Source organism: Cherax quadricarinatus, chromosome 70, assembly GCF_038502225.1.
Source record: "Cherax quadricarinatus isolate ZL_2023a chromosome 70, ASM3850222v1, whole genome shotgun sequence".
Taxonomy (NCBI): Eukaryota; Metazoa; Arthropoda; class Malacostraca; order Decapoda; family Parastacidae; genus Cherax; species Cherax quadricarinatus.
In genome coordinates, this window is record NC_091361.1 from 21,958,920 (window position 1) to 21,983,870 (window position 24,951).

General features: G+C 39.5%; 1 protein-coding gene across 3 annotated transcripts in view; it reads left to right on the plus strand.

Moving 5' to 3' along the window:
• Nucleotides 1-245: 245 nt before the first annotated feature.
• Nucleotides 246-24,951, plus strand: part of GluProRS (Glutamyl-prolyl-tRNA synthetase) — a 105,789-nt gene continuing 81,083 nt past the window's right edge. The window contains exon 1 of one of the 3 annotated variants that reach the window (XM_070099950.1): nucleotides 246-399. In XM_070099950.1, coding sequence (XP_069956051.1) covers nucleotides 363-399 — 37 coding nt within the window. In that variant the 5' untranslated portion in view covers nucleotides 246-362. The remainder of the gene's footprint in view (nucleotides 400-24,951) is intronic. The other 2 variants (XM_070099951.1, XM_070099952.1) reach the window with 2 other exon arrangements.

Sequence of the window (24,951 nt, forward strand, 5' to 3'; positions counted from 1 at the left end):
TCAAGGGAACCTTCCTAGCTGCTAGGACGGGGGCTCTTGATCCATGAAATTGAACTTGTCCTCCCCTTCCTTGGATTGAACCAGACTACCTACCACTTCCCACTCGCTGCATGATTCATAAAGGTTTAGCGCATCCCTCCAAACATAATGCAATAGCAATATGAGCGATTTAATATCTAATTTAGTTGGGAATATCGATAATAATACAGCTGGAGTATTACAAGAGGTTAAGTAAGTGTATGATAATATATATGGTAATATTGCATCAGCCAGAGAGATATATATTAAAGTGTTAGTGTCGTAGTGTCTGGCACACTGCTCCACCTCACAATACGCTCACTACTACACTTTTCTCTTTGAAAATGAAGGTTTTAGCCTCGAAAAGTGACCCTCCTCTTGGTGAGACATACTTTAAGTATATTGTTGTTAGTCTGAGTGGTTCATGAGTAGTAAATAGTAGTAATAGTTGTGATAAAAGTGTTATATGGGGAGGCAGCCGGACCTCACACATGCTGACTCACAATAATAACTTTCACTTGTGTCTTGTTTTTTGACTATATATATGGGTAATGTTTCTGATTTATATATGTATAATGTTTCTGATTTATATATGTATAATGTTCGTGTCTCCGGAGTGCTGTAATAGCTTAAATGTGCGGAGATTTTTACTGAAATATGTAGAGTAGCACCATAGGTATATTTTTGTGAAAGTCCTGTGAAATAAACTAAACAATTAATCTTTTCTGGTATAGTGTTTTTGATCCAAGGAATTTTAGCTACTCTTCCCTACCGCGAGTTACCCTGATTATCTCCCAGGTGCTGTACAACAAGCTAGTTAACATTTTCCCATGAATAATAATAATTATTTCTACAAATAGTTAACAGAAATATTATGGGTCTAGCTGACATCATTGGCACACTGGCTGACATCATTGGCACACTGGCTGACATCATTGGCACACTGGCAGCTTAGGTTAATTTTGTTGCCCAGGATGCGACCCACCCCAGTCGACTAACCTCCAAGTACCTACTTACTGCTAGGTGAGCAGGGACAGCAGGTGTAAGGAAACATACCTAATGTTTCAGCCGTGCCAGGATCAGTCCCTGGGCCCATAGTGTGAGAGCCGAGGGTACTATTAAACACTACCCATGGCTCAGTTGGTAACGTTTTTGCCTTGCACACTGAATGCCCATGGTTCCATCCGCAGTGGACCCCAATGAAAATAAGTCACTGACTTTTTTCGGTTATCCCAGGTACCGGGCCGCGGGGGCGTTGACCCCCGGAACTCTCTCCAGGTAAACTCCAGGTTCTCTACACATGTGCTGCTATGTATGATATGCCATGTAACTGTGTATACCTGAATAAACCTACTGACATGGGTGGAAGCATTGGGCATATTTCCTTACATATATCCACCAGGAGGCCTTGTCACAGACCGGGCCGCGGGGGCGTTGACCCCCGGAACTCTCTCCAGGTAAACTCAAGGTAAACACTTGCTGCCCCTGTTCACCTAGCAGTAAATGGGTATCTGGGTGTTAGGTGACTGGTGTGGATTGCATCCTGGGGGCAAGATTGAAGGACCACAATGGAAATAAGACACAGTCCTTGATGACACACTGACTTTCTTGGGTTATCCTGGGTGGCTAACCCTCTGGGTTAAAATTTTGAACAATTCTTAAGCCATGAGCACATTTACCAAGCCACAAGCTGGCAAAAAACTGACTGAAGTTTTGCTTAATTGAGTTCAGGTACTAGAGCTTTTTTATGTAAGTTCTCCAGCATTAAGTAGGATGGATTTTATTTAATAAAACAACTGAAGCCCTAGAACTCGGTCACCCACACCAAGGTTTGCTCTCCAGCATGGGTGGAAACATTGACCATGTTTCCTTACACCTGCTGTCCCTGTTCACCTAGTACTAAGTATTTACCTGGGCGTTAGTCGCTGTTGTGGGTCGCAACCTGGGGGACAAAATTAATCTAAATTGCCTGCACTTGAAAACTGAAATAAATAAAGGGGATGTAAATGACATGCTAAAAATATCTAGCCAAGACAGGACTCGCAGCAATGGTTTCAAGTTGGAAAAATTTAGATTCAGGAATGATATAGGAAAGCACTGGTTTGGTAATAGAGTTGTGGATGAGTGGATCAAGCCCCGAGTAGCATCATTGAAGCTAAAATATTGTGTAGTTTTAAAAATAGATTAGACAAATACATGAGTGGGTGTGGTTGGGTGTAAGTTGGACCTGACTGGTTTGCGCTAATAGGTTTAATGCAGTTCTTCCTTCTTGAGTGGATATGATTTGAACCTGAAGAGCTTAGTCCAGTAGGTGACTTGGACCTGCCTAGCATGAGCCAGTAAGCCTGCTGCAGTACTTTTTCTTGTTTTTATAACCAGGGACTTTCTACATGGTATGCCCAATCCTGTTAGCTAGGTCTGTAATAGTACCATGTACAGTGGCACCTCGAGTTTTGAACAGCTCCCAACTCGAACAATTATGTAAGTGTATTTTTGTAAGTGCTTTTGTAAGTGTATTTTTTGGGGGTCTGAAACAGACTAATCTAATTTACATTATTTCTTATGGGAACAAATTCATTTGGTATAGGCACTCTAACAGCCTTCTGGAACAAATTAAGTTTGTAACTCGAGGTAGCACTGTACTTACAATAATATTTTTGTTATGGAGACCCTTCAAGGGAGGTTCCTTGATGCTAGCAAGGGCTCTTGATCTAAGGAAGTGTGCCAATGCTGCAGTTCCTTGAATCAAGCCTGAATGCCTTTCATTCCTTCAGGTGCTGTATGGCCTCTATGGGTTTAGTGCTCTCCTATAAGCATAATAATAATAATAATAATAATAATAATAATAATAATAATAATAATAATATGCAATGGAGATAGTTATACTTGAGGCCTTTGAAGAGAATTTTTTGGGGGGTCAATTAGAAGTAACCTTAGCCAAATATAGAATTTAGTAAACCTCTAAATCTAAGTTAAGATGGCTCAGGTTGGGTTAAAGGACTCCAGTGGAAGTAAGACACAGTTGTTGATGACACGCTGATTTTATTGGGTTACTCTAGGTGGCAAATCCTCCGGGATAAAAAAATCTGAACAAAATCTTGTGCACAAAATGTAGCTGTCTCCACTGTATAATTCACTTAACCCTTTCAGGGTCCAGACCCAAAATCTGAGATGTGTCCACAGGGTCCAAGAATTTAAAAAAAAATTATTTTTTCTTTTGAAATGGTAGAGAATCTTTTTCTGAAGGTAATAAAACAAAAAGTACAAAAGTTGATTGAAAATTGACGAAATTATGCTCTTGCGAATTTTGATGTGTCAGTGATATTTATGCATCGGCGATCTTGCTGACTTTGACTCCCATTTTAGGCCAATTACATTATTCCAGTCGACCACATTCTTAGCCATTTTGCTAGTATTACTTCTATTTTATCGATTGAGCACAAGAAATCACCAAGTCAACTGTTTCAACTACAAAATAAAGTGATTGGAAATTGGTAATTTGGCCAATTTATCACAAAGTTCAAAATATTCCTATTTCAAAATAGGGTCCAGAATAAACAATGCAGGCATTCCTGGCACTAAACTAACATTTCCTCTGTTCATTAGTTACATTTTCAGGGTTTATAAATGAATTCCATTTTGATTTTTTATTAACATAATGAATTTTTATTCAAATAAAAAAAATGGAAGATTTACTGTTATGCAATATTGTAATAATTGTATAAATAATATCAGCGCATTTGTGAATGCACATAAGACCCCATCAGCTTACACATATTGGATGAGTGATGTGATTTGTTTACTCTTGAACATCGGCAAAAATTTAACATTTCCACTACTTTGAGCTTAGTTTCAAGCATTTTCAGTAATAAAACCAATCAAAATCATCTCTATTTCTGTAATATAACATCCATTCTATCAAATGAGACCAAGAAATCGCAAATACAAGTATAAAAAACATGAAAAAACACCGCAAAGTTGCTGTTTTTAATCCAAAATTACGGTCTGTTTTTTTTCTCATTATGCACTGTGTGTTGCAGGATTTGTTTTATGTGGTGCACACATACCACATAGATGTATTCTCTCATATCTAGGCCCAAATTTACCACTCACAGCTTATTTGAATGAGCTGAGCTCATGGTGTAGAACTACAGTTTGGACCCAGAACTCAAAGCCATAGAAGTATGGCACAGACCCTGAAAGAATTAATATTTAAGAATTCACATACAAGGTTGTCACTAAGCTCAAAACTGGGCCCCTAATATTTTGTAAAATATGGAATAAAGATAACAGCCATAGAGTTAACCCAGAATAATTCCACAAGGCAAAATAGTGTTTCCATTGGGGTCTTTTCCTAATAGACTTCCCTCTAGGTAGGATCCTTGATAAGTGCATATACTTACCTATATCATTTATTAAATCATTATTTGTCCAGGGTAAATCCACTGCTGTGAGTCCTGTCTTTGTCAGATGTTTTCAGTATATTATCAGTTTGCACATTTCAGTCACATCCTTAACTTCCTCATTATTGCCTAATTTTTCAGTCCTTGCCTAGCCTCTTCCCCTCATCCATGCCAAGCATCTTGATCCTTGCCTAACTTTCCAATCTCATCCTAGTTTCTCGATTATTGCCTAGCTTCCTGGTTCTTTCCTAGCTTCTCAATTCTTGTCTGGGTTCCTAATTCTTGCCTGGCTTCCCAATGCTTGCCTAGCTTTCCAGTCCTTGCCTTATTTTCCATTGCTTTTCTTATTTCCCAAGCTTTGCCTAACTTTCTAATCCTTGCCAAAATTCCCAGCCCGTGCCTAATTTCCCTAGCCTTGCTTAACTTCCTAATTCTTGCCTAAATTCCCAACCCTTGCCTAATTTCCCAACCATTGCCTGATTTCCTAAGTGTTGCCTAACCTCCCAACTTTTCCCTAACTTCCCAATCATTGTAATTGTTTGACCAGCATTTTTTGTTGTTATTGTAATACCTTGCATGGTGTGGTTTTAAACGGTACGTGTTTTCGTGTAATACGGTTTATAACTGCATTACACATCGATATTGGACTGCTGCTATGTACCAGACTAGCAAGATGCAAACATTAGTATTGCTCCAAACTCCCAGCAGTGAAGTTATGTAGTCTTATACAGTACATACATATACACAATTTTTTTTCTTTATATATAAAATATTGGTTTTTTTTTTTTTATTATCACACCGGCCGATTCCCACCAAGGCAGGGTGGCCCGAAAAAGAAAAACTTTCACCATCATTCACTCCATCACTGTCTTGCCAGAAGGGTGCTTTACACTACAGTTTTTAAACTGCAACATTAACACCCCTCCTTCAGAGTGCAGGCACTGTACTTCCCATCTCCAGGACTCAAGTCCGGCCTGCCGGTTTCCCTGAATCCCTTCATAAATGTTACTTTGCTCACACTCCAACAGCACGTCAAGTATTAAAAACCATTTGTCTCCATTCACTCCTATCAAACACGCTCACGCATGCCTGCTGGAAGTCCAAGCCCCTCGCACACAAAACCTCCTTTACCCCCTCCCTCCAACCCTTCCTAGGCCGACCCCTACCCCGCCTTCCTTCCACTACAGACTGATACACTCCTGAAGTCATTCTGTTTCGCTCCATTCTCTCTACATGTCCGAACCACCTCAACAACCCTTCCTCAGCCCTCTGGACAACAGTTTTGGTAATCCCGCACCTCCTCCTAACTTCCAAACTACGAATTCTCTGCATTATATTCACACCACACATTGCCCTCAGACATGACATCTCCACTGCCTCCAGCCTTCTCCTCGCTGCAACATTCATCACCCACGCTTCACACCCATATAAGAGCGTTGGTAAAACTATACTCTCATACATTCCCCTCTTTGCCTCCAAGGACAAAGTTCTTTGTTTCCACAGACTCCTAAGTGCACCACTCACTCTTTTTCCCTCATCAATTCTATGATTCACCTCATCTTTCATAGACCCATCCGCTGACACGTCCACTCCCAAATATCTGAATACGTTCACCTCCTCCATACTCTCTCCCTCCAATCTGATATTCAATCTTTCATCACCTAATCTTTTTGTTATCCTCATAACCTTACTCTTTCCTGTATTCACCTTTAATTTTCTTCTTTTGCACACCCTACCAAATTCATCCACCAATCTCTGCAACTTCTCTTCAGAATCTCCCAAGAGCACAGTGTCATCAGCAAAGAGCAGCTGTGACAACTCCCACTTTGTGTGTGATTCTTTATCTTTTAACTCCACGCCTCTTGCCAAAACCCTCGCATTTACTTCTCTTACAACCCCATCTATAAATATATTAAACAACCACGGTGACATCACACATCCTTGTCTAAGGCCTACTTTTACTGGGAAAAAATTTCCCTCTTTCCTACATACTCTAACTTGAGCCTCACTATCCTCGTAAAAACTCTTCACTGCTTTCAGTAACCTACCTCCTACACCATACACTTGCAACATCTGCCACATTGGTACTCCTTTTATATGCAGATAGTTGTACCTCGGTATACGTCCTTAATCCTTTCCAGGACCTTGGACTTATACCAAACAGGACATATACCAAATGAGTTTTCCCATAAGAAATATGGGGAAAACGATTAATCTGTTCTCACGAAAAAAATCCTGTTGGTATATTATACATTGATGGCATTGTGTAAAATAATTTAAACACTGCTTATTACTAAAATATGTAATTTAAGTACTGCTTAATACTAAAATACATACATAAATTCAACAGAATTAGATGAAATAAATGAAAATTTAACCTCATTTTACTTTGCTGAAAAGAGTTGAGTGCCTGCTAGGATAGTGCTGAGAATGGAGGAGGAGGAAACGTTATTGTTAGGAAGGAGAGTTCCCTTCTCTTCTGTCTCTTTTTTCCTATTTGGACCTGGTTGAAGCTCACCAGGTTTGACTTTTACTAAAAATCTGTCCAAAGAACTTTGCTTCTGCCTTCTCCTTAGGATGTTTCAGAAATGTGACATTGTTTGGTCATTCCAAACAGTACTATTACAGCTTGTTTGGACTTTGTTGGGGTGGTACTTCTCTCCAAAGTGAAAATTCAGAGAGAGTTCCAGCATGGGTTGTTCACTGAATAGTAGCAAAAGGAGTACTGATGCTAGTGGGCAGTCGTGGCTTTGTCTCGAGAGAGAGGTAAACAAGGGTAACGCACGGTGTCGTGACTCATTTTGACCCATGCAAGTTCTAGCACACGAGTCATGTTCCAAACAAAGGTCGTATACCAACCAAAAATTTTCGTGTCCAAACAAGTTGGACTTATTCCAAAGTGGACATATACCAAGGTACCATTGTATGTATGAGTGGAAAGAGGAAATGCAATGATGATGAGCATTCTAGTAGACATAAATGGTTAACATTAGACGAAAAACTAAAAATTATAAAACATGATGGTGCATCATATGCTAAAATAGCACGCGACAAGAAAATGAGGGAAGCATTGGTACATGCGCATATAAGGAATAAAGATAAAATAAAAAGCCATGGAATGGCTACAGCATCTTACATGTCAACAGTGCTTGTTAAAAATCGTAGTTCTGAAATGGATAATATGGAATGTCTTTTAATGTTATGGATTGAAGATTGCAACCAGAAAAGAATTCCACTAAGTCAGACGATGATTCAAGCTAAAGGAACAAGCCTCAATTCAGTGTTAAAAAAAAGAAAATGGCAATGAAGTGAAAAGTTTTTTGGCAGGTCATGGCTGGTTTTATAACTTTAAAAAGTGTATGGGACTCCATAATGTTCAAATTACTGGTCAAAGTAACAGTACAGACAATGAGGTAGCTGCAAGATTTCCTAATAATAAAAAAAAACTGATTGAAGAAAATGGCTACAAAGATGAACAAATTTTTAACACAGGTGAAAGGGTTTTGTTTTGGAAGAAGATGCCGTCTTGCACTCTTGCACTGCCTATGGTGGTGCATTGTTCCAATGATTTTGCGAGTTTTGAATCTCCCTATTGAAATTGTTTGCAACAACATTGTGCAAGTTGGGAAAGTTCATCTTGGAATAGAAGTTTTGGATTGTGGAGATGTGCATGACTCATGTTCAGATGACCTTGATGATGCAGCACTTGTGAAAATGGATCAGCAACGTTTATACAAAGAAACAGAGGAAAATCGAGAAGAAAATGCTGCTTCCACAAAAGAATTCACATTGGTTGATCTATCAGTGTTAACTGCTAAAGTAGAACATGCTTTTGACCTCATAACAAATACAGACCCAAACATTGAATGAGTCATTAAAGTTAGGCAGGCGTTACAGAGTGATATTCGATGCTATAAAGATATGTACAGTGGACCCTCAGTTATCTGCCATAATCTGTTCCATAAGCTTGGCCTAAAACCAAAGTGGCTGAAAACTGAAGTAATATTTCCCCTAAGAATTAATGTATGTAAATACAATTAATCCGTTCCAGACAAAAATATTCACAAAAAAAAAATAATTTTAACAATTAAATCAGTATTACATACCTTTATTGAAGACTAATGCTGGCTTCTGGAATGCCTGCTACACTTCCTGCATGCCTGCTACACTTCCTGCATACCTGCTACACTTCCTGTAAGCCTGCTACACTCCCTGTGTGTCTGCTACACTCCCTGCATGTCTGCTACACTCCCTGCGTGTCTGCTACACTCCCTGCGTGTCTGCTACACACTCTGCGTGTCTGCTACACCCCCTGTGTGTCTGCTACACTCCCTGCGTGTCTGCTGCATTCCCTGCGTGTCTGCTGCACTCCCTGCGTGTCTGCTGCACTCCCTGCGTGCCTGCTACACTCCCTGCATTCTTGCTACACTCTGCATGCCTGCTACACTCCCTGCATGCCAACAACCCTTCATGCTTAAATTCCATGGTGTTTCTCACTTTCTTTACCACAGGAACTTTACTAGGAATTTTCTTTGGAGCTATGGTTACTTATTTTGCAGTTGCACTGCAAAAACCCACAAAAACAATGGAAAACAAGCAAAATGTTTGGATATATGAGCAGAAGCTTCCTTATGCACCAAGGGACATGGCCAAACTGACACGCAAGTGGCCTCAGCTGGCGGTCAGACACGCCCGAAATGGCCGATCGCTAAAATAATAGCCGATCACCAGGAGCCAAAAAACTGGCCGATCACCGAGTTGGCCAATAACAGGAATGGCCGATAACCGAAGGTCCACTGTATTCTGATAAACAGAAGAAAAATCTGTGCAAACTATGTTGTTCAACTGTTTTTCAAAATAAAATTGATCTTTTTCTTTTCTGTATACAGTGGACCCCCGCCTTACGATCAGCTCCCAACTCGACCAATTATGTAAGTGTATTTTTGTAAGTGCTTTTGTACGTGTGTTTTTGGGGGTCTGAAACGGACTAATCTAATTCACAATATTCCTTATGGGAACAAATTCGGTCTCTAACGGCACCCGAACAGACTTCTGGAATGAAATAATATCGTAAGGCGGGGGTCCACTGTATATGGTAAATTGTTGTAATAAAAATCTTTAGTACTACTATTTTTTGTTTTTTATTCTTTTGTAATACAGTGTAATGCATTGATGTTTACTAAACAAATGGCTAAATATTTTTGTGATTCGATACATTTAATCATATTGTTGGAACGCATTACAGTGGAACCTCAAATATCGAACTTTCTTCGGTCCAGAAGGCTGTTCGAGTGCCTTTACCGAATGAATTTATTCCCATCAGGAATAATGTAAATTAGATTAGTCCATTTCAGACCCTCAAAAATACACTTATAAAAGCACTTACAAAAATACACTTACATGATTGGTTGTGTTGGGAGCAGTTTGATTTTTGAGGTTCCACTGTACAGTAAAATGCATTATAATAATATCTTCATAAGTACTGTATTGCATAGTACGGTATTGTTTTGACACATTATCCGTACTATCTGTAACCCTCCCAAGCCTGTAATTCTCTCCATTACACTATTAACCCTTTGACTGTTTTGGTCGTATATATATGTCTTACGAGCCAGTGTTTCGGACATATTAATACACATAAATTCTAGGGGCTTCAAATCAAGCAGGAGAAAGCTGGTAGGCCCACATGTAAGAGAATGGGTCTGTGTAGTCAGTGTGCACCACATAAAAAAAATCCTGAAGCACGCAGTGCATAATGAGAAAAAAAAAACTGACCGCTTTTTTTTTGGATTAAAACGCCGACTTTGAGGTGTATTTTTGTATAGTATTTATCGTTGTATTCTCGTTTTCATGGTCTCACGTGATAAAATGGAAAACATATTACAGAAATAGAGGCGACTTTGATTAGTTTCACGATGAAAACGACCTTGAAATTGAGCTCTAAGTAGCGGAATTCAATTCAGTTCAAGTTTTTTCTCTATAATGGTTACAATGTAGGGTTTACAGGTTTTGGGTATTTTGTGGTTTACATGTTATAAAATACTAATTACAGAGAGGGCCACTAGGACACCTAGCATGGCTAGGCATTTCGAGCAGACTTAGATTAATTCTTAACATTAAATCCTTACAGATTATAGTATTAAGGCTAAGTGACTACATCATAATTTGTGAGTTTAGCAATGTGAATGCTTTTGTTTTGGCACAATACAAGGTGTCTATATTTGAGTATCATAAGCAAACTTATGACTAGTTAGGATTTATTATTTTAAGATTAAGATTAGTATTTCTGGGTTTATAGTCAGTGGGTGAGTGAGTGTAATTTTGAACCATCAGCTGGTTGTCATGTAGTTAGTTGTTGGGGTGGATCAGGGAGATAAGATGTTTTCTAACTGTAGTTTTGAAAGTGATGAATGTGTCTGCAATTCTAGAGTTTTCAGGTAGGGTGTTCCAGATTTTAGGTCCTTTTAAGTACATTGAATTTTTGTAAAGGTTTAGTCGAACACTGGGAATGTCATAGAGATGTTTGTGTGTGGTGTTATGCCTGTGGATCCTGTCACAACTATCAAGAAAGCATTTTAGGTCAAGGTTAATATTGGAATTTAAGGTCCTGTTGATATAGATTGCACAGTAGTAAGTGTGGATGTTCTGAACAGGGAGTAAGTTTAGATCTATGAAGAGTGGGGGGTGTGTTGCCAGGGATGGGATTTAGTGATTATTCTTACTGTGGCTTTTTGTTGGGTTATTATTGGCTTTAGGTGTGTTGCTGCAGTTGAACCCCAAGCACAGATAGCATAGGTGAGGTATGGATATATAAGTGAATGGTATAGTGTGAGAAGGGCAGTTTGCGGTACGTAGTATCGTATCTTGGAGAGGATCCCCACCGTTTTGGATACTCTTTTTGTTATGTGTTGGATATGGGTGCTGAAATTTAGGTTGTTGTCGAGGTATAGGCCAAGGAATTTGCCTTCATTATGTCTGGCAATTAGAGTGTTGTCGATCTTAATGTTAAGTTGCGCAACACCTGCTCTGCTACCAAACATAATATAGTAGGTTTTGCCAGTGTTAAGTGTAAGTTTATTGGCTGTCATCCAAGTCGATATTTTGAGCAGCTCCTTGTTAACAATGGTGTTGAGGGTGGCAAGATTAGGGTGGGAGATGACATAAGTGTCATCAGCAAAGAGAATGGGTTTCAGGTGTTGGGATATGTTTGGAAGATCATTGATGTAAATGAGGAAGAGCAGGGGTCCAAGGACACTTCCCTGCGGAACTCCAGTATCAAGTGGCCGTGTTGATGAGGCTGTGTCTTTAATGGTGACATACTGATACCTATTAGAAAGGTAGGATTTAAAATATGCAAGCACATGGCCTCTTATACCATAATGGTCAAGTTTGTGGAGTAGGATGCCGTGGTCTACTGTGTCAAATGCTTTTCTTAGGTCAATAAAAATTCCTAGCGGATATTCCTTATTTTCCTATGCTTTGTAAAGCAGGTCTAGCATTTTTATAATTGCATCATTTAGTGCTTTTATTTTTCCTGAATCCAAATTGGCCTTGTATTATGGTCATGTGTTCTGTTGAGGTTGGCAAGGAGATGTTTGAGGGGAGGGTTAATATCAGAGTTAAGTGTTCTATGTATGTAATAAGTGCAATAATAAGTATGGATGTTTTGTATGGTGAGTAGGTTGAGTGTTTTGAATATTGGTGGAGTGTGCTGCCTGTATTGAGAATTTGTTATCATTCTAACTGCAGCCTTTTGTTGGGTAATTAGTGGTCTGAGATGGTTAGTTGTTGTTGAGCCCCATGCACAAATTCCATAGGTAAGATAGGGGTAAATAAGAGTGATAAAGGGCCAGGAGGGCTGACTGTGGAACATAGTACCGTATCTTTGATAGTATGCCTACGGTCTTGGAAATTTTTTTAGAAATTTGTTGTATGTGTGTATGAAATTTGAGTCTATTATCGAGGTGGATTCCTAAGAATTTTCCCTCTGTTAGCTTTGTGATAGGTGATCCGTTTATTGTTATGTTAAGAGGTACATCTGTAGCTCTGCTACCAAACTGAATGAAGTAGGTTTTGTCAATGTTTAGTGTAAGTTTGTTAGTCCTCATCCAGGTAGATATTTTCTGTAATTCGGTGTTTACAGTATTGGCTAGCGTGACTGGGCTCGGGTGAGAGAAGACGTATGTGGTGTCATCTGCAAAAAGTGTGGGTTTGAGTAATTGCGAAGCATTTGGTAGGTCATTTATGTATAGGAGAAAGAGAAGAGGGCCAAGGACACTTCCCTGTGGGACACCAACTGTAATTGGTTGTGCGGAAGAGCTTGCCCCATTTGCGTACACATATTGGCTTCTGTTGCTGAGGTAAGACTTGAGGTAGTTGAGGGAGTGCCCTCTAATACCATAGTGTGACAATTTTACGTGGAGCAAGTCATGGTCAACTGTATCAAAAGCTTTACGTAAGTCAATGAAGATCCCCAGAGGGACTTCTTTTTTCTCTATTGCAGTGTATATATGTTCTAGCATGTGTATAATAGCATCATTAGTATTTTTATTAGGCCTGAATCCAAATTGGCAGGGGTTGAGAATGTTATGGGAGATGAGGTAGGAGTAGATTCGTTTATGAATTAATTTTTCGAAGATTTTTGAGAGAGGGTATAAATTGGATATTGGCCTATAGTTATTCAACTCTGTTTGGTCACCTCCTTTATGGATCGGGGTGACCCTTGCTATTTTGAGAACTGTAGGGAAGGTGGAGGATTCAATGGATTTGTTAAAGAGTGTTGCAATGATTGGTGATAGTACTTGTGACGCTTTTTTGTATATAAAGGGTGGTAAGGTATTTAAATCTCCTGCCTTGTTTTTCAGTGCGTTGATAATAAGGGAGACTTCGTATGGGTTAGTCGGAGCTAGGAACAGTGTGTTCGGGTAGTTGCCAGTGAGGTAGTCATTTGGTGGGGTATCTGAGCTTGGGATATTATTGGCAAGGTTTTGACCTATAGTGGAGAAGAAATCATCGCTATGTCGTGATATCTTTTTTGTTCCCAGAATTTCTGATAGGGTCTTCCAGGTCTTTTTTATATCACCTCGTAAGTTGGATAATCTGTTCTCATAATACAATTTTTTTGCCCTTCTTATCAGGCTGGTTAGGATTGACGAGTAACGTTTTGTTTGGTCTCTGGTTATGTGACCCATTCTGTACTGTTTTTCTTATCGGTGTTTTGTATTTATGGATTTGAGAATGCTGGGTGTTAGCCAGGGACTGTTCAGTCTCTTAGCTGTCATCTGTTTAGTTTTTTTAGGGCAGTGCTTGTTATAAAGGTATTGGGTCTTTTTTAGAAAATTATTAAAACATTCGTCAATATCTGTATACATTTCTAGCTCAGTGTGCCAGTCAATGTTTGTTACTGCTGTTGTGAAGTTATTAATGGCTGCCTCATTGTGAAGTCTGAAGGTGACTTTAGTAGTGTCTTGGGGTATTTTACCAAGAGTTGTTATGAGGAAAGTAGGGTAGTGGTCTGTGGTATTATCTGTAATTATGCCTGATTTTAAAGGGATATGGTGTTGGTCGAGGAACTATGGTTCCTTGAAATGTAAATGTATAGTTCCTTGATAATGTGATAAGTCTCAAAAGCTCTTGGAATTTCACTATTTTTTCAAAGTGGTGCATTATTATTATATTACTGTGCAAGGTATTGCTGTATTGGCCTGAGGTAATTTGCTATAGTAAATCCCCAGGCACAAATAACATAGGTGAGATAAGGATAAGGAGGGGTGTTAATGTTGCAGTTTAAAAACTGTAGTGTAAAGCACCCTTCTGGCAAGACAGTGATGGAGTGAATAATGGTGAAAGTTTTTCTTTTTCGGGCCACCCTGCCTTGGTGGGAATCGGCCAGTGTGATAAAAAAAAAAAAAATATATATAGAGATTTACACAAAGTAATGTACATAGTGTCTCAGAGCGGCTGACCACTGTTCTGGAGACCTTCTTTGCTGGATGTGGTGTTGAATTTCAAGTTACTTTCAAGGTATAGACCTAAGTATTTTCAGTCATTTTGCCCTTACAAAGTGTGAATTGTTAATCACTATATTAAGCTACATATTTGCAGCTCTGCACAACCCGCACATAGAAGAAAGGAGCTTACAACAAAGTATCGGTCCGACTTGGACCATTTACAAAGTCACACTACTACCACTACCACCTCTTGCCTATATATACCCTTCCTGCTCTCCTCCTCGTTAGTGTGACTTTGTAAATTGTCCAGGTCGGACCAAAACATCTTCGTAAGCTCCTCTCTTCTATGTGCGGGTTATTTGTGTATCATTCCAGTCACGGTATTGTGTCTTTTTTTGTTATTTGCAGCTCTGTTCTCAAACATAATGTAGAAGACCTCATCAACATTTAGAGTACGTTTATTGGTAGTCGTTCAGGTGGATAGCTTTGAGCTTCTCATTAACAATATTACTGAGAGTGGATGGATTTGAATGAGAGGTGACAAAAACTCATTGCAAACGGAATAGGTTTAACCCTTTCACTGTTGGTGTCATAGTACTACAGCTTACGAGCCAGTGTTGGTGCCGTAGTACTACGCCAAAATTCTAGCGGCTTCAAATCTAGTGGGAGAAAGCTGGTAGGCCTACATGTGAAAGAATGGGTCTGCGTGGTCAGTGTGTGTGCAGTATGAAAAAAATCAGGGAGTCAGTGGTGCATTGTGGGAATGCCATTTCAGTACGCCTTATTTAGCATGCCTCACAGTAAGAAACTTCTCACTTCCCGGCAAATTGGGACTCTTGTTTTCCCAAGTGATATTGTTAATACAGATGAAAGTGTCAGTAAAGGAGAATTTCATGGTTTTGAGGATTTTGTGACCGAAAGTAATTCCCAGGGTACCGGAAATAGTGGTGAAAACCCAGACAACCCTCAGCCTTCCACCTTGGGTGCTGGCCCATCTTGTTCACATTCAGTTGTACCAGAACAAAAGTGGGAACTCACATTTCCCCATGTCCAGTGATTCTGTGTGTGTTTATATACAGTAGGGCCCCACTTATTGTGTTTCGGCTTTTGATGTTCCACTAATACGGCATTTTCAAATTATGACCAAAATTTGCTATATGGTGAGCGGTCTTTCATATATGGCGTGCCCCACCCAATTTGTTTACATTCTCTGAGGACCTCTCTCTATAATGTCTGGAAATTTTCCAAAATTTCAAGTGTTTTCAAGTTACTGTGTTTTTTATATATGCTCTGATAATTATACAGTGGTACCTCGGCTTATAAATGCCCCACCATGTGAATTTTTCAGGATACGAACAATCACTCAATCGATTTTTTGCTTATGGATACGAATGGAATTTCAGGATGCGAACTTCCCCCTCAAGGGAGGTTCCTTGGTGAGGGGCTCTTGATCAAGGGAATTGGATCTGTGCTTCACTTCCCTAAATTAATAATAATAATTAATAATAATTAATAATAATAATAATAATAATATACATATGTACTGTACTACTAATAATAATACACTGCAGCAGGCCTGTTGGCCCATACCAGGCAGGTCCTTCACAATACGTCCCACTTACAGAATATTTACCCAACTCAATTTTCAGTGCTATCCAAGCAATAAGCTCTGATAATTCTATTTACCCATGTGCAAGTCCCACTCACATCCAACCCCTCTCACTCTTGTAATTATCTAACACAATTTTGAAACTACCCAAGGTTTTAGCCTCAATAACCATACTAGGCAGATTGTTCCACTCATCAGCATAAGAACATAAGAAAGGAGGAATACTGCAGCAGGCCTGTTGGCCCATACTTGGCAGGTCCTTCACAAATCCAGCCTAGTAACAGAATAAACGCTACCTAAGTAATAAGCTTTAATAATCCTATTTACTCATGTGCATGTCCCACTCAAATCCATCCCCTCTCACTCGTGTATTTATCCATCCTAAATTTGAAACTGCCCAAGGTTTTGGCTTTGATAGAACCTTGGGTAGCTTTAAAAAGAGAATGGACAAATATATGAGTGGGAGGGGATGGGTATGATTGGTGTTGTGGGTACATAATAACATAAGAAAGGAGGAACACTGCAGTAGGCCTGTTGGCCCATACTAGGCAGGTCCTTCACAGATCCAACCCACTAACAAAATAAACGTACCCAAGCAATAAGCGTTGACAATTCTATTTACTCATCTTGACTGTGTGCTAATGGAGTTACAGGAAGCTGACATCGAAGAAATGCTGACCACTGACAATGATGCACATTAGTGCACTTGTGTCCTTTTACTTTACATATTGTCGGTAATTCTACCAACATTATTACAATGATGCACCTGTTGTGCATTCATTGAGTGATGGTGAAATTAGTTGAATTGTGATATATAAATAAGCTGTAGAGTTGATATTAGCATCATATTGAAGTATTTTGTTGTGCCTCCTAAGAGCAGGAATTCTGCTGGAACGGATTAATGCCATTTCGATTAATTTAACCCTTTCAGGGTCCGTGCCGTAGATCTACGGCTTTACGTTGAGGGTCCAAACCGTAGATCTATGTCATGAGCTCAGCTCACTCTGAAAAGCTGTGAGTGGTAAATTTGGGCCTAGATATGAGAGAATACATCTATGTGGTATGAGTGCACCACATAAAACAGTCCTGCAGCACACAGTGCATAATGAGAGAAAAAACTGAGACTGTAATTTTCGATGAAAACAGCAACTTTGCAGTGTTTTTTCATATGATTTTTATAGTTGTATTTGCGATTTCTTGGTCTCATTTGATAGAATGGAAGATATGTTACAGAAATAGAGATGATTTTGATTGGTTTTAGTACTGAAAATGGCTTGAAACTGAGCTCAAAGTAGTGAAAATGTTAAATTTTTCCCAATGTTCAAGAGAAAACAAATGACCTTACATGTCTAATACACGACAGCTGGTGGGTCTAATATACATTCACAAATGTTCTGATATTATTTATACAATTATTACAATATTGCATTGCAGTAAATCTTCTATTTTTTGGTTTGAATAAAAATTCATTATGTGAATTAAAAATCAAAATGGAATTCATTTGTAAAGCCTGAAAACATAACTAATGAACAGAGGAAATGTTAGTTTAGTGCCAGGAATACCTGCATTGTTTATTCTGCATCCTATTTTGAAATTGGAATATTTTGAACTGTGCATTAAATTGGCCAAATTGCCAATTTCCAATCACTTTATTTTGTAGTTGAAACAGTTGAGTTGGCGATTTCTTGTGTTCAATCGATAGAATAGGAGTAATATTGGTAAAAAAGCTAAGAATTTGGTCGAATGGAATATGTAATTGGCCTAAAATGGGAGTCAAAGCCGGCAAAATCGCCGATGCGTAAATATCGCTGATACATCAAAATTCGTGAGAGCATAATTTCGTCAGTTTTCCATGAAATTTCATACTTTTTTGTTTTATTACCTTCAGAAAAAGATTCTCTACCATTTCATAAGAAAAAATCGCAAAATTATTTTTTGAAAATTCTTGGACCCTGGTGTACACTTTGAAATTTGGCCTCTGGACCCAGAAAGGGTTAAATGAAGAAATTTGACCGGCATACGAACAAATCGGCATACGAACGAGGTCACGGAACGGATTAAATTCGTAAACCGAGGTTCCAATGTATGTACTTTTGTGTAGACTTTTGTGTGGACGGTTACAAAGCATGGCTTGCTTCTGCAGTGTTTTAAAAATTGGGGTTGGAGAGTTGAAGGAGGAGGTCTTGCTTCTCCAGGAGGAGATTAGGAGGCTGAAGGTCCACCTCAATGGGGCTGGGAGAGAGTGTGAGGTGGCTGGAGTTGTGGGGAATGAGGCTTCTAGCAGCGAGGTGCAGTCTGTCTCTCGCTGTGAGGAGGCTGTAGTTGGGGTGGCAGCAACGGCTACCAGCAGTGAGGTGCAGCCCAGCACCTGCTACAAGTGGCGAGTAGTTCACAGTAATGGAAGGCGCATCAGAGTAAGGAAAGTTAAGAGTGAAGATCTGAAGGTAGGAAATCGCTTCTCTGTTCTTCAGGATGAATGTACTTCAGTGGCCAGTGAAGGTAAGGGTACTACTGCCCCTGCTAATGGAGGTAAGCGCATTCTTGTGGTTGGTGACTCTCAGGTAAGATACATTGACCGTGCTTTTTGTAATAGGAATAAGAAGATGAGAGATAGAGTGTGCTTCCCTGGAGCTGGTGTTGGAGACATTGTCAACAGGCTGGATAATATCATGTCAGGTAATGGGAGCAAGCCCATTATCTGTCTCAGTGCTGGTGGAAATGATATTGGGAAGGGTAGGAGAGAAGAGCTGCTAGATAAGTACAGGTCAGCTATAGATTTCATTAAGTCTAAGGGAGGGATCCCAATCATATGTAGCATCTTGCCTAGAAGGGGAGTAGGAAATGAATGGTTGTCTAGGGCAATTGGTGTAAATTGCTGGCTAGACAGATACTGCAAGGAACATGCAATCCCATTCATTGACAACTGGAACAACTTTTATGGCAAACATGATATGTATGCAAGGGATGGGGTACATCTCTCTGGGGCTGGGGTGGTAGCACTTGCAGACTCGATTGAGAAGGCCATTGGTGAAATGCCTATGATTTTAAACTGATGGAAGATAGAGGTATGGGTGTGTGTGGGAAACAAGCAGGTTGCAACACTTGGGTTGGAAACAGTAAATGTATAAAAGGCATTCAGCATGAAGTTATAAATAAAGACAATAGATCAGGTCAGCAAACAAAGGGGGACAGCAGAGGGCAGCAAGGGACTAGCTCCCTTAAGGTTTACTATACTAATAGCAGGAGTGTAAGAAATAAGATAGATGAGCTAAGATTAATTGCAAGTGCAGGAGACATAGATATTATTGCTATAACAGAGACCTGGCTCAATCTGAAAGATAGAGAGATGCCCTCTGAATGTCACATACAAGGCTATAAATTATTCCACACTGACAGGGTCAACAGGAAAGGTGGTGGAGTAGCGATGTATGTCAGAGACAATTTAAATTGTTGTGTTAGACAAGATATTAAATTAGAAGCGTCAGCCACTGAATCTGTTTGGTTACAGCTTCTCGAGGGCCGAGAAAAACTAATTTTGGGTGTGATTTACAGGGCCCCAAATCTTGATAGGGAGTGCAGTAAACTTCTATGGGACGAAATTCGTAAGGCATCTACATACGAAAATGTTGTGCTAATGGGAGATTTCAACTATAGACAGATTGACTGGAGCAATTTGACAGGAAATTTAGAGTCAGGTGACTTTCTTGATACGATCCAGGATTGTTTTTTAAAACAGTTTGTGACAGAGCCAACTAGGGGAAATAACCTCCTTGACTTGGTTCTTGCCAGTAGGGAAACACTAATTAATAATCTTGAGGTTAATGATGAGCTTGGGGAAAGTGATCACAAATCACTCAGTTTTAATATATCATGGAATTCCCCTAATAATGGCAATCAAGTCTCCGTCCCTGACTTTCGCTTGGCTGATTTCATAGGACTGAAAAATTACTTAGGTGGGCTGAACTGGAATGACCTGACTAAGGGTCAGGTAGGTGGTGATGGTTGCCGATATGATGCTTTCCAGGGCATAGTTCTAGCTGCTCAGTCAAATTATGTTCCAAATAGGGAAATCAGATCAAACAAAAATGATCCTAAATGGATGAACAATAGATTAAAATATCTGATTGGTCAAAAGAGAGGCATATATAGGCAAATCAAAAGAGGAGAGGGGCAATTGAGAAATCGATATATTCAGTTAAAGAGAGAAATAAAAAAGGGAATTAGAAAAGCAAAAAGAGATTATGAGGTTAAAGTTGCAAGAGAATCGAAGACTAACCCAAAAGGATTCTTTCAGGTATACAGAAGTAAGATCAGGGACAAGATAGGCCCACTCAAAAGTTCCTCGGGTCAGCTCACTGACAGTGATAAGGAAATGTGTAGAATTTTTAACACATACTTCCTCTCAGTTTTTACACAGGAGGATACCAGCGATATTCCAGTAATGATAAATTATGTAGAACAGGACGATAATAAACTGTGTACTATTAGGGTCACAAGTGACATGGTCCTTAGGCAAATAGATAAATTAAAACCTAACAAATCCCCAGGCCCTGATGAACTGTATGCAAGGGTTCTAAAGGAATGTAAAGAGGAGCTTAGCACACCTTTGGCTAATCTTTTCAACATATCACTACAAACTGGCATGGTGCCAGATAAGTGGAAAATGGCAAATGTGATACCTATTTTCAAAACAGGTGACAGGTCCTTAGCTTCGAACTATAGACCAATAAGCCTAACCTCCATAGTGGGAAAATTTATGGAATCAATAATTGCCGAGGCAGTTCGTAGCCACCTTGAAAAGCATAAATTAATCAACGAATCTCAGCATGGTTTTACAAAGGGGCGTTCCTGCCTTACGAATTTATTAACTTTTTTCACTAAGGTATTTGAGGAGGTAGATCATGGTAATGAATATGATATTGTGTATATGGACTTCAGTAAGGCTTTTGACAGGGTCCCACATCAGAGACTATTGAGGAAAATTAAAGCACATGGAATAGGAGGAGAAATTTTTTCCTGGATAGAGGCATGGTTGACAAATAGGCAGCAGAGAGTTTGCATAAATGGGGAGAAATCAGAGTGGGGAAGTGTCATGAGCGGTGTTCCACAGGGGTCAGTGTTGGGCCCCCTGCTGTTCACAATCTACATAAACGACATAGATGAGGGCATAAAGAGCGACATCGGCAAGTTTGCCGATGACACCAAAATAGGCCGTCGAATTCATTCTGACGAGGACATTCGAGCACTCCAGGAAGATTTGAATAGACTGATGCAGTGGTCGGAGAAGTGGCAGATGCAGTTTAATATAGACAAATGCAAAGTTCTAAATGTTGGACAGGACAATAATCATGCCACATATAAACTAAATAATGTAGATCTTAATATTACGGATTGCGAAAAAGATTTAGGAGTTCTGGTTAGCAGTAATCTGAAACCAAGACAACAGTGCATAAGTGTTCGCAATAAAGCTAATAGAATCCTTGGCTTCATATCAAGAAGCATAAATAATAGGAGTCCTCAGGTTGTTCTTCAACTCTATACATCCTTGGTTAGGCCTCATTTAGATTATGCTGCACAGTTTTGGTCACCTTATTACAGAATGGATATAAATTCTCTGGAAAATGTACAAAGGAGGATGACAAAGTTGATCCCATGTATCAGAAACCTTCCCTATGAGGATAGACTAAGGGCCCTGAATCTGCACTCTCTAGAAAGACGTAGAATTAGGGGGGATATGATTGAGGTGTATAAATGGAAGACAGGAATAAATAAAGGGGATGTAAATAGTGTGCTGAAAATATCTAGCCTAGACAGGACTCGCAGCAATGGTTTTAAGTTGGAAAAATTCAGATTCAGGAAGGATATAGGAAAGTACTGGTTTGGTAATAGAGTTGTGGATGAGTGGAACAAACTCCCAAGTACCGTTATAGAGGCCAGAACGTTGTGTAGCTTTAAAAATAGGTTGGATAAATACATGAGTGGATGTGGGTGGGTGTGAGTTAGACCTGATAGCTTGTGCTACCAGGTCGGTTGCCGTGTTCCTCCCTTAAGTCAATGTGACCTGACCTGACTAGGTTGGGTGCATTGGCTTAAGCCGGTAGGAGACTTGAACCTGCCTCGCATGGGCCAGTAGGCCTTCTGCAGTGTTCCTTCGTTCTTATGTTCTTATGTTCTTATGTTCTAAATATACACACTGTGCTGGCATGCAGGGACACATTAAAACCACTAAGTGTCTCTCTACTCTTGATGCTGTATAATCCCTTGGGTGCATTGAATGTCGTATATTATGTTAATGTAGACATTTCCATTAATCCATCTGTGTATATTTTTTCAAAATTGTACAATAAACACGCTACATAACATATAAACTTGATACGTACACCCACAGCATAAAAATTTACATAAATATGAGATTTGTTTACCAAGCGGTTGGTGGGAGGGTCAGAAGAATTATGTTTTCTCTAGTCAAACACCAGTAACTTGACTAGAAATTTATTCTATTTATATGCCTTCACTCTATAGCTATTCACAACCCTTGTGGGTTTAGTGCTTCTTTTTTATTATGATTATAATAATTTGTAATAATAATAATAATTTGTCAAAGCATCATTCCTAAAAATTACATGAGAATGGAAATGTTGGTTTTATTTATTCTATTGTACCACTGTGGAGACAACTTCTACACACTGTAAGGTGTTTGTATGAACATGTATCAACCATACCAGACGGTTTGTTTACACGAGTACTCTGCGGCTCTGTCATGTTACTCGTTCTCTCTCTCGTGTATTCATGTTTATCTCGCTTACTCGCCTCTCACCCTACATTACGACTACAAATATTTTAAGGTAAGTAAAGATTGTACTGTATATGCATTTTATCACTTTAGGATGTTTTAAATGTCGTAGTAGGTGGGGGTGGCCAGGCGGGATGCCATACCTCCCACATGACTTTCTACAAATAGATACTTTTCACCATTCGCCCTTCGTTAAGACCATTAAAACTACAAATATTTTTAGGTAAGTAATGAGTGTACTGTATATGCATTCTATCACTCTAGGGAGCTTTAAGAGTCGTAGTATATTATGTGTGGGTGGGGTGGCCAGGAGGGCTACCACACCTGACTTCTTACAGTAAATACTACTTGCCTTTTGCCCTACTTAAGACTACAAATACACCTACCATCCGACTTACGACCGAGTTCGGTTCCGAGAAACCGGTTGTAAGTCGAAATGGTCGTAAGTCGAACTTTACTACTGAATATCAACAAAACATTTTTGTAATGACTTTATTTTATTGTTTTATTTTAGTATTTCATGTTTTACTTTACTTTTTATGTTGTTAGTACTGTATTTTATACTGTAAGGTTTAGGATAAATACTGTGTACAACACAAATAGTTGTTTATTTCCCAGAAATTTGGCATAAAAAACACGGTCGTAAGTCAAGCAGGTCATAAGTCAGAGGTAAATAATGAGTGTACTGTGTGTGTATTTTACTTTTTATTGCTTTTTAATGCCTAGTTCTCTTGTTAATATACGTTAGTGTAAGCTTGTTATCTGGCATTTATATGCATTTATTAGTGGAAAAAAATGGCATTCTGCTTTCCAGAAATAGCCTGGAACCTAACCTGCCGTATAAGTGGGGCCCTGCTGTATTATAGAACAATAGTAATAAGCAACTTTTTTTTATTGTGTAAACACGTTTTGTAAAGATAATGATAACAATGTTTGTGCGGTTATTGTGTTACATACAGTGAGTAGATATACATACATTATGCACCATATTGGTCTCACAGGCCACAAAAGTTACTTGAAAAAATAAAGTATTAAAAAAAAAGTAGAATAAAAGTAAAAATAATATTACCGAGTGAGAGGCAGTCACCGCCGTAAGTGGTTCACTTTGTCAGCTTCCCGCCTGTATATCTTGGTAAGTAATGATCACAAATTTTTTTTGGTTTTAAAACGCTTACAAAAATATTCTTAAGATTTTGGTAAGAATTTTTTTTTTAATACAGAATGAGAGTTTAGAATCAGGGGTCCCGACAGTGAAAGGGTTAAGTACTTGAGGTGGATCAGGAAGGTCATTAATGTATAAGGAACAGCAGAGGGCTGAGAATACTGCCCTAATGAGAACCTTCAAAACTAGGGATGCCAAGCCCATGATGACACTCTTCAGGTCACTTGTTCTATCTAGGCTGGAATATTGCTGCACACTAACAGCACCTTTCAAGGCAGGTGAAATTGCTGACCTAGAAAATGTACAGAGAACCTTCACGGCACGCATAACGGAGATAAAACACCTCAATTACTGGGAGCGCTTGAGGTTCCTGAACCTGTATTCCCTGGAACGCAGGCGGGAGAGATACATGATTATATACACCTGGAAAATCCTAGAGGGACTAGTACCGAACTTGCACACGAAAATCACTCACTACGAAAGCAAAAGACTTGGCAGACGATGCAACATCCCGCCAATGAAAAGCAGGGGTGTCACTAGCACGTTAAGAGACCATACAATAAGTGTCAGGGGCCCGAGACTGTTCAACTGCCTCCCAGCATACTTAAGGGGGATTACCAACAGACCCCTGGCAGTCTTCAAGCTGGCACTGGACAAGCACCTAAAGTCGGTTCCTGACCAGCCGGGCTGTGGCTCGTACGTTGGTTTGCGTGCAGCCAACAGTAACAGCCTGGTTGATCAGGCTCTGATCCACCAGGAGGTCTGGTCACAGACCGGGCCGCGGGGGCGTTGACCCCCGGAACTCTCTCCAGGTAAACTCCAGGTAAGGCACCAGTGTTGATTGGCCAAGTTAACAAGGTTGTGTCATTGATGGGGACATATTGGTGTCCACTGTAATAGTATGCAAGTATATAACTTCTGTTATTGTAATGTACTAGTTTAAGATTCAGGATGTTGTGGTCTACTGTATCGAAAGCTTTCCTTTCCTTAGTTCTATGAAGAGGCACATTGGATAT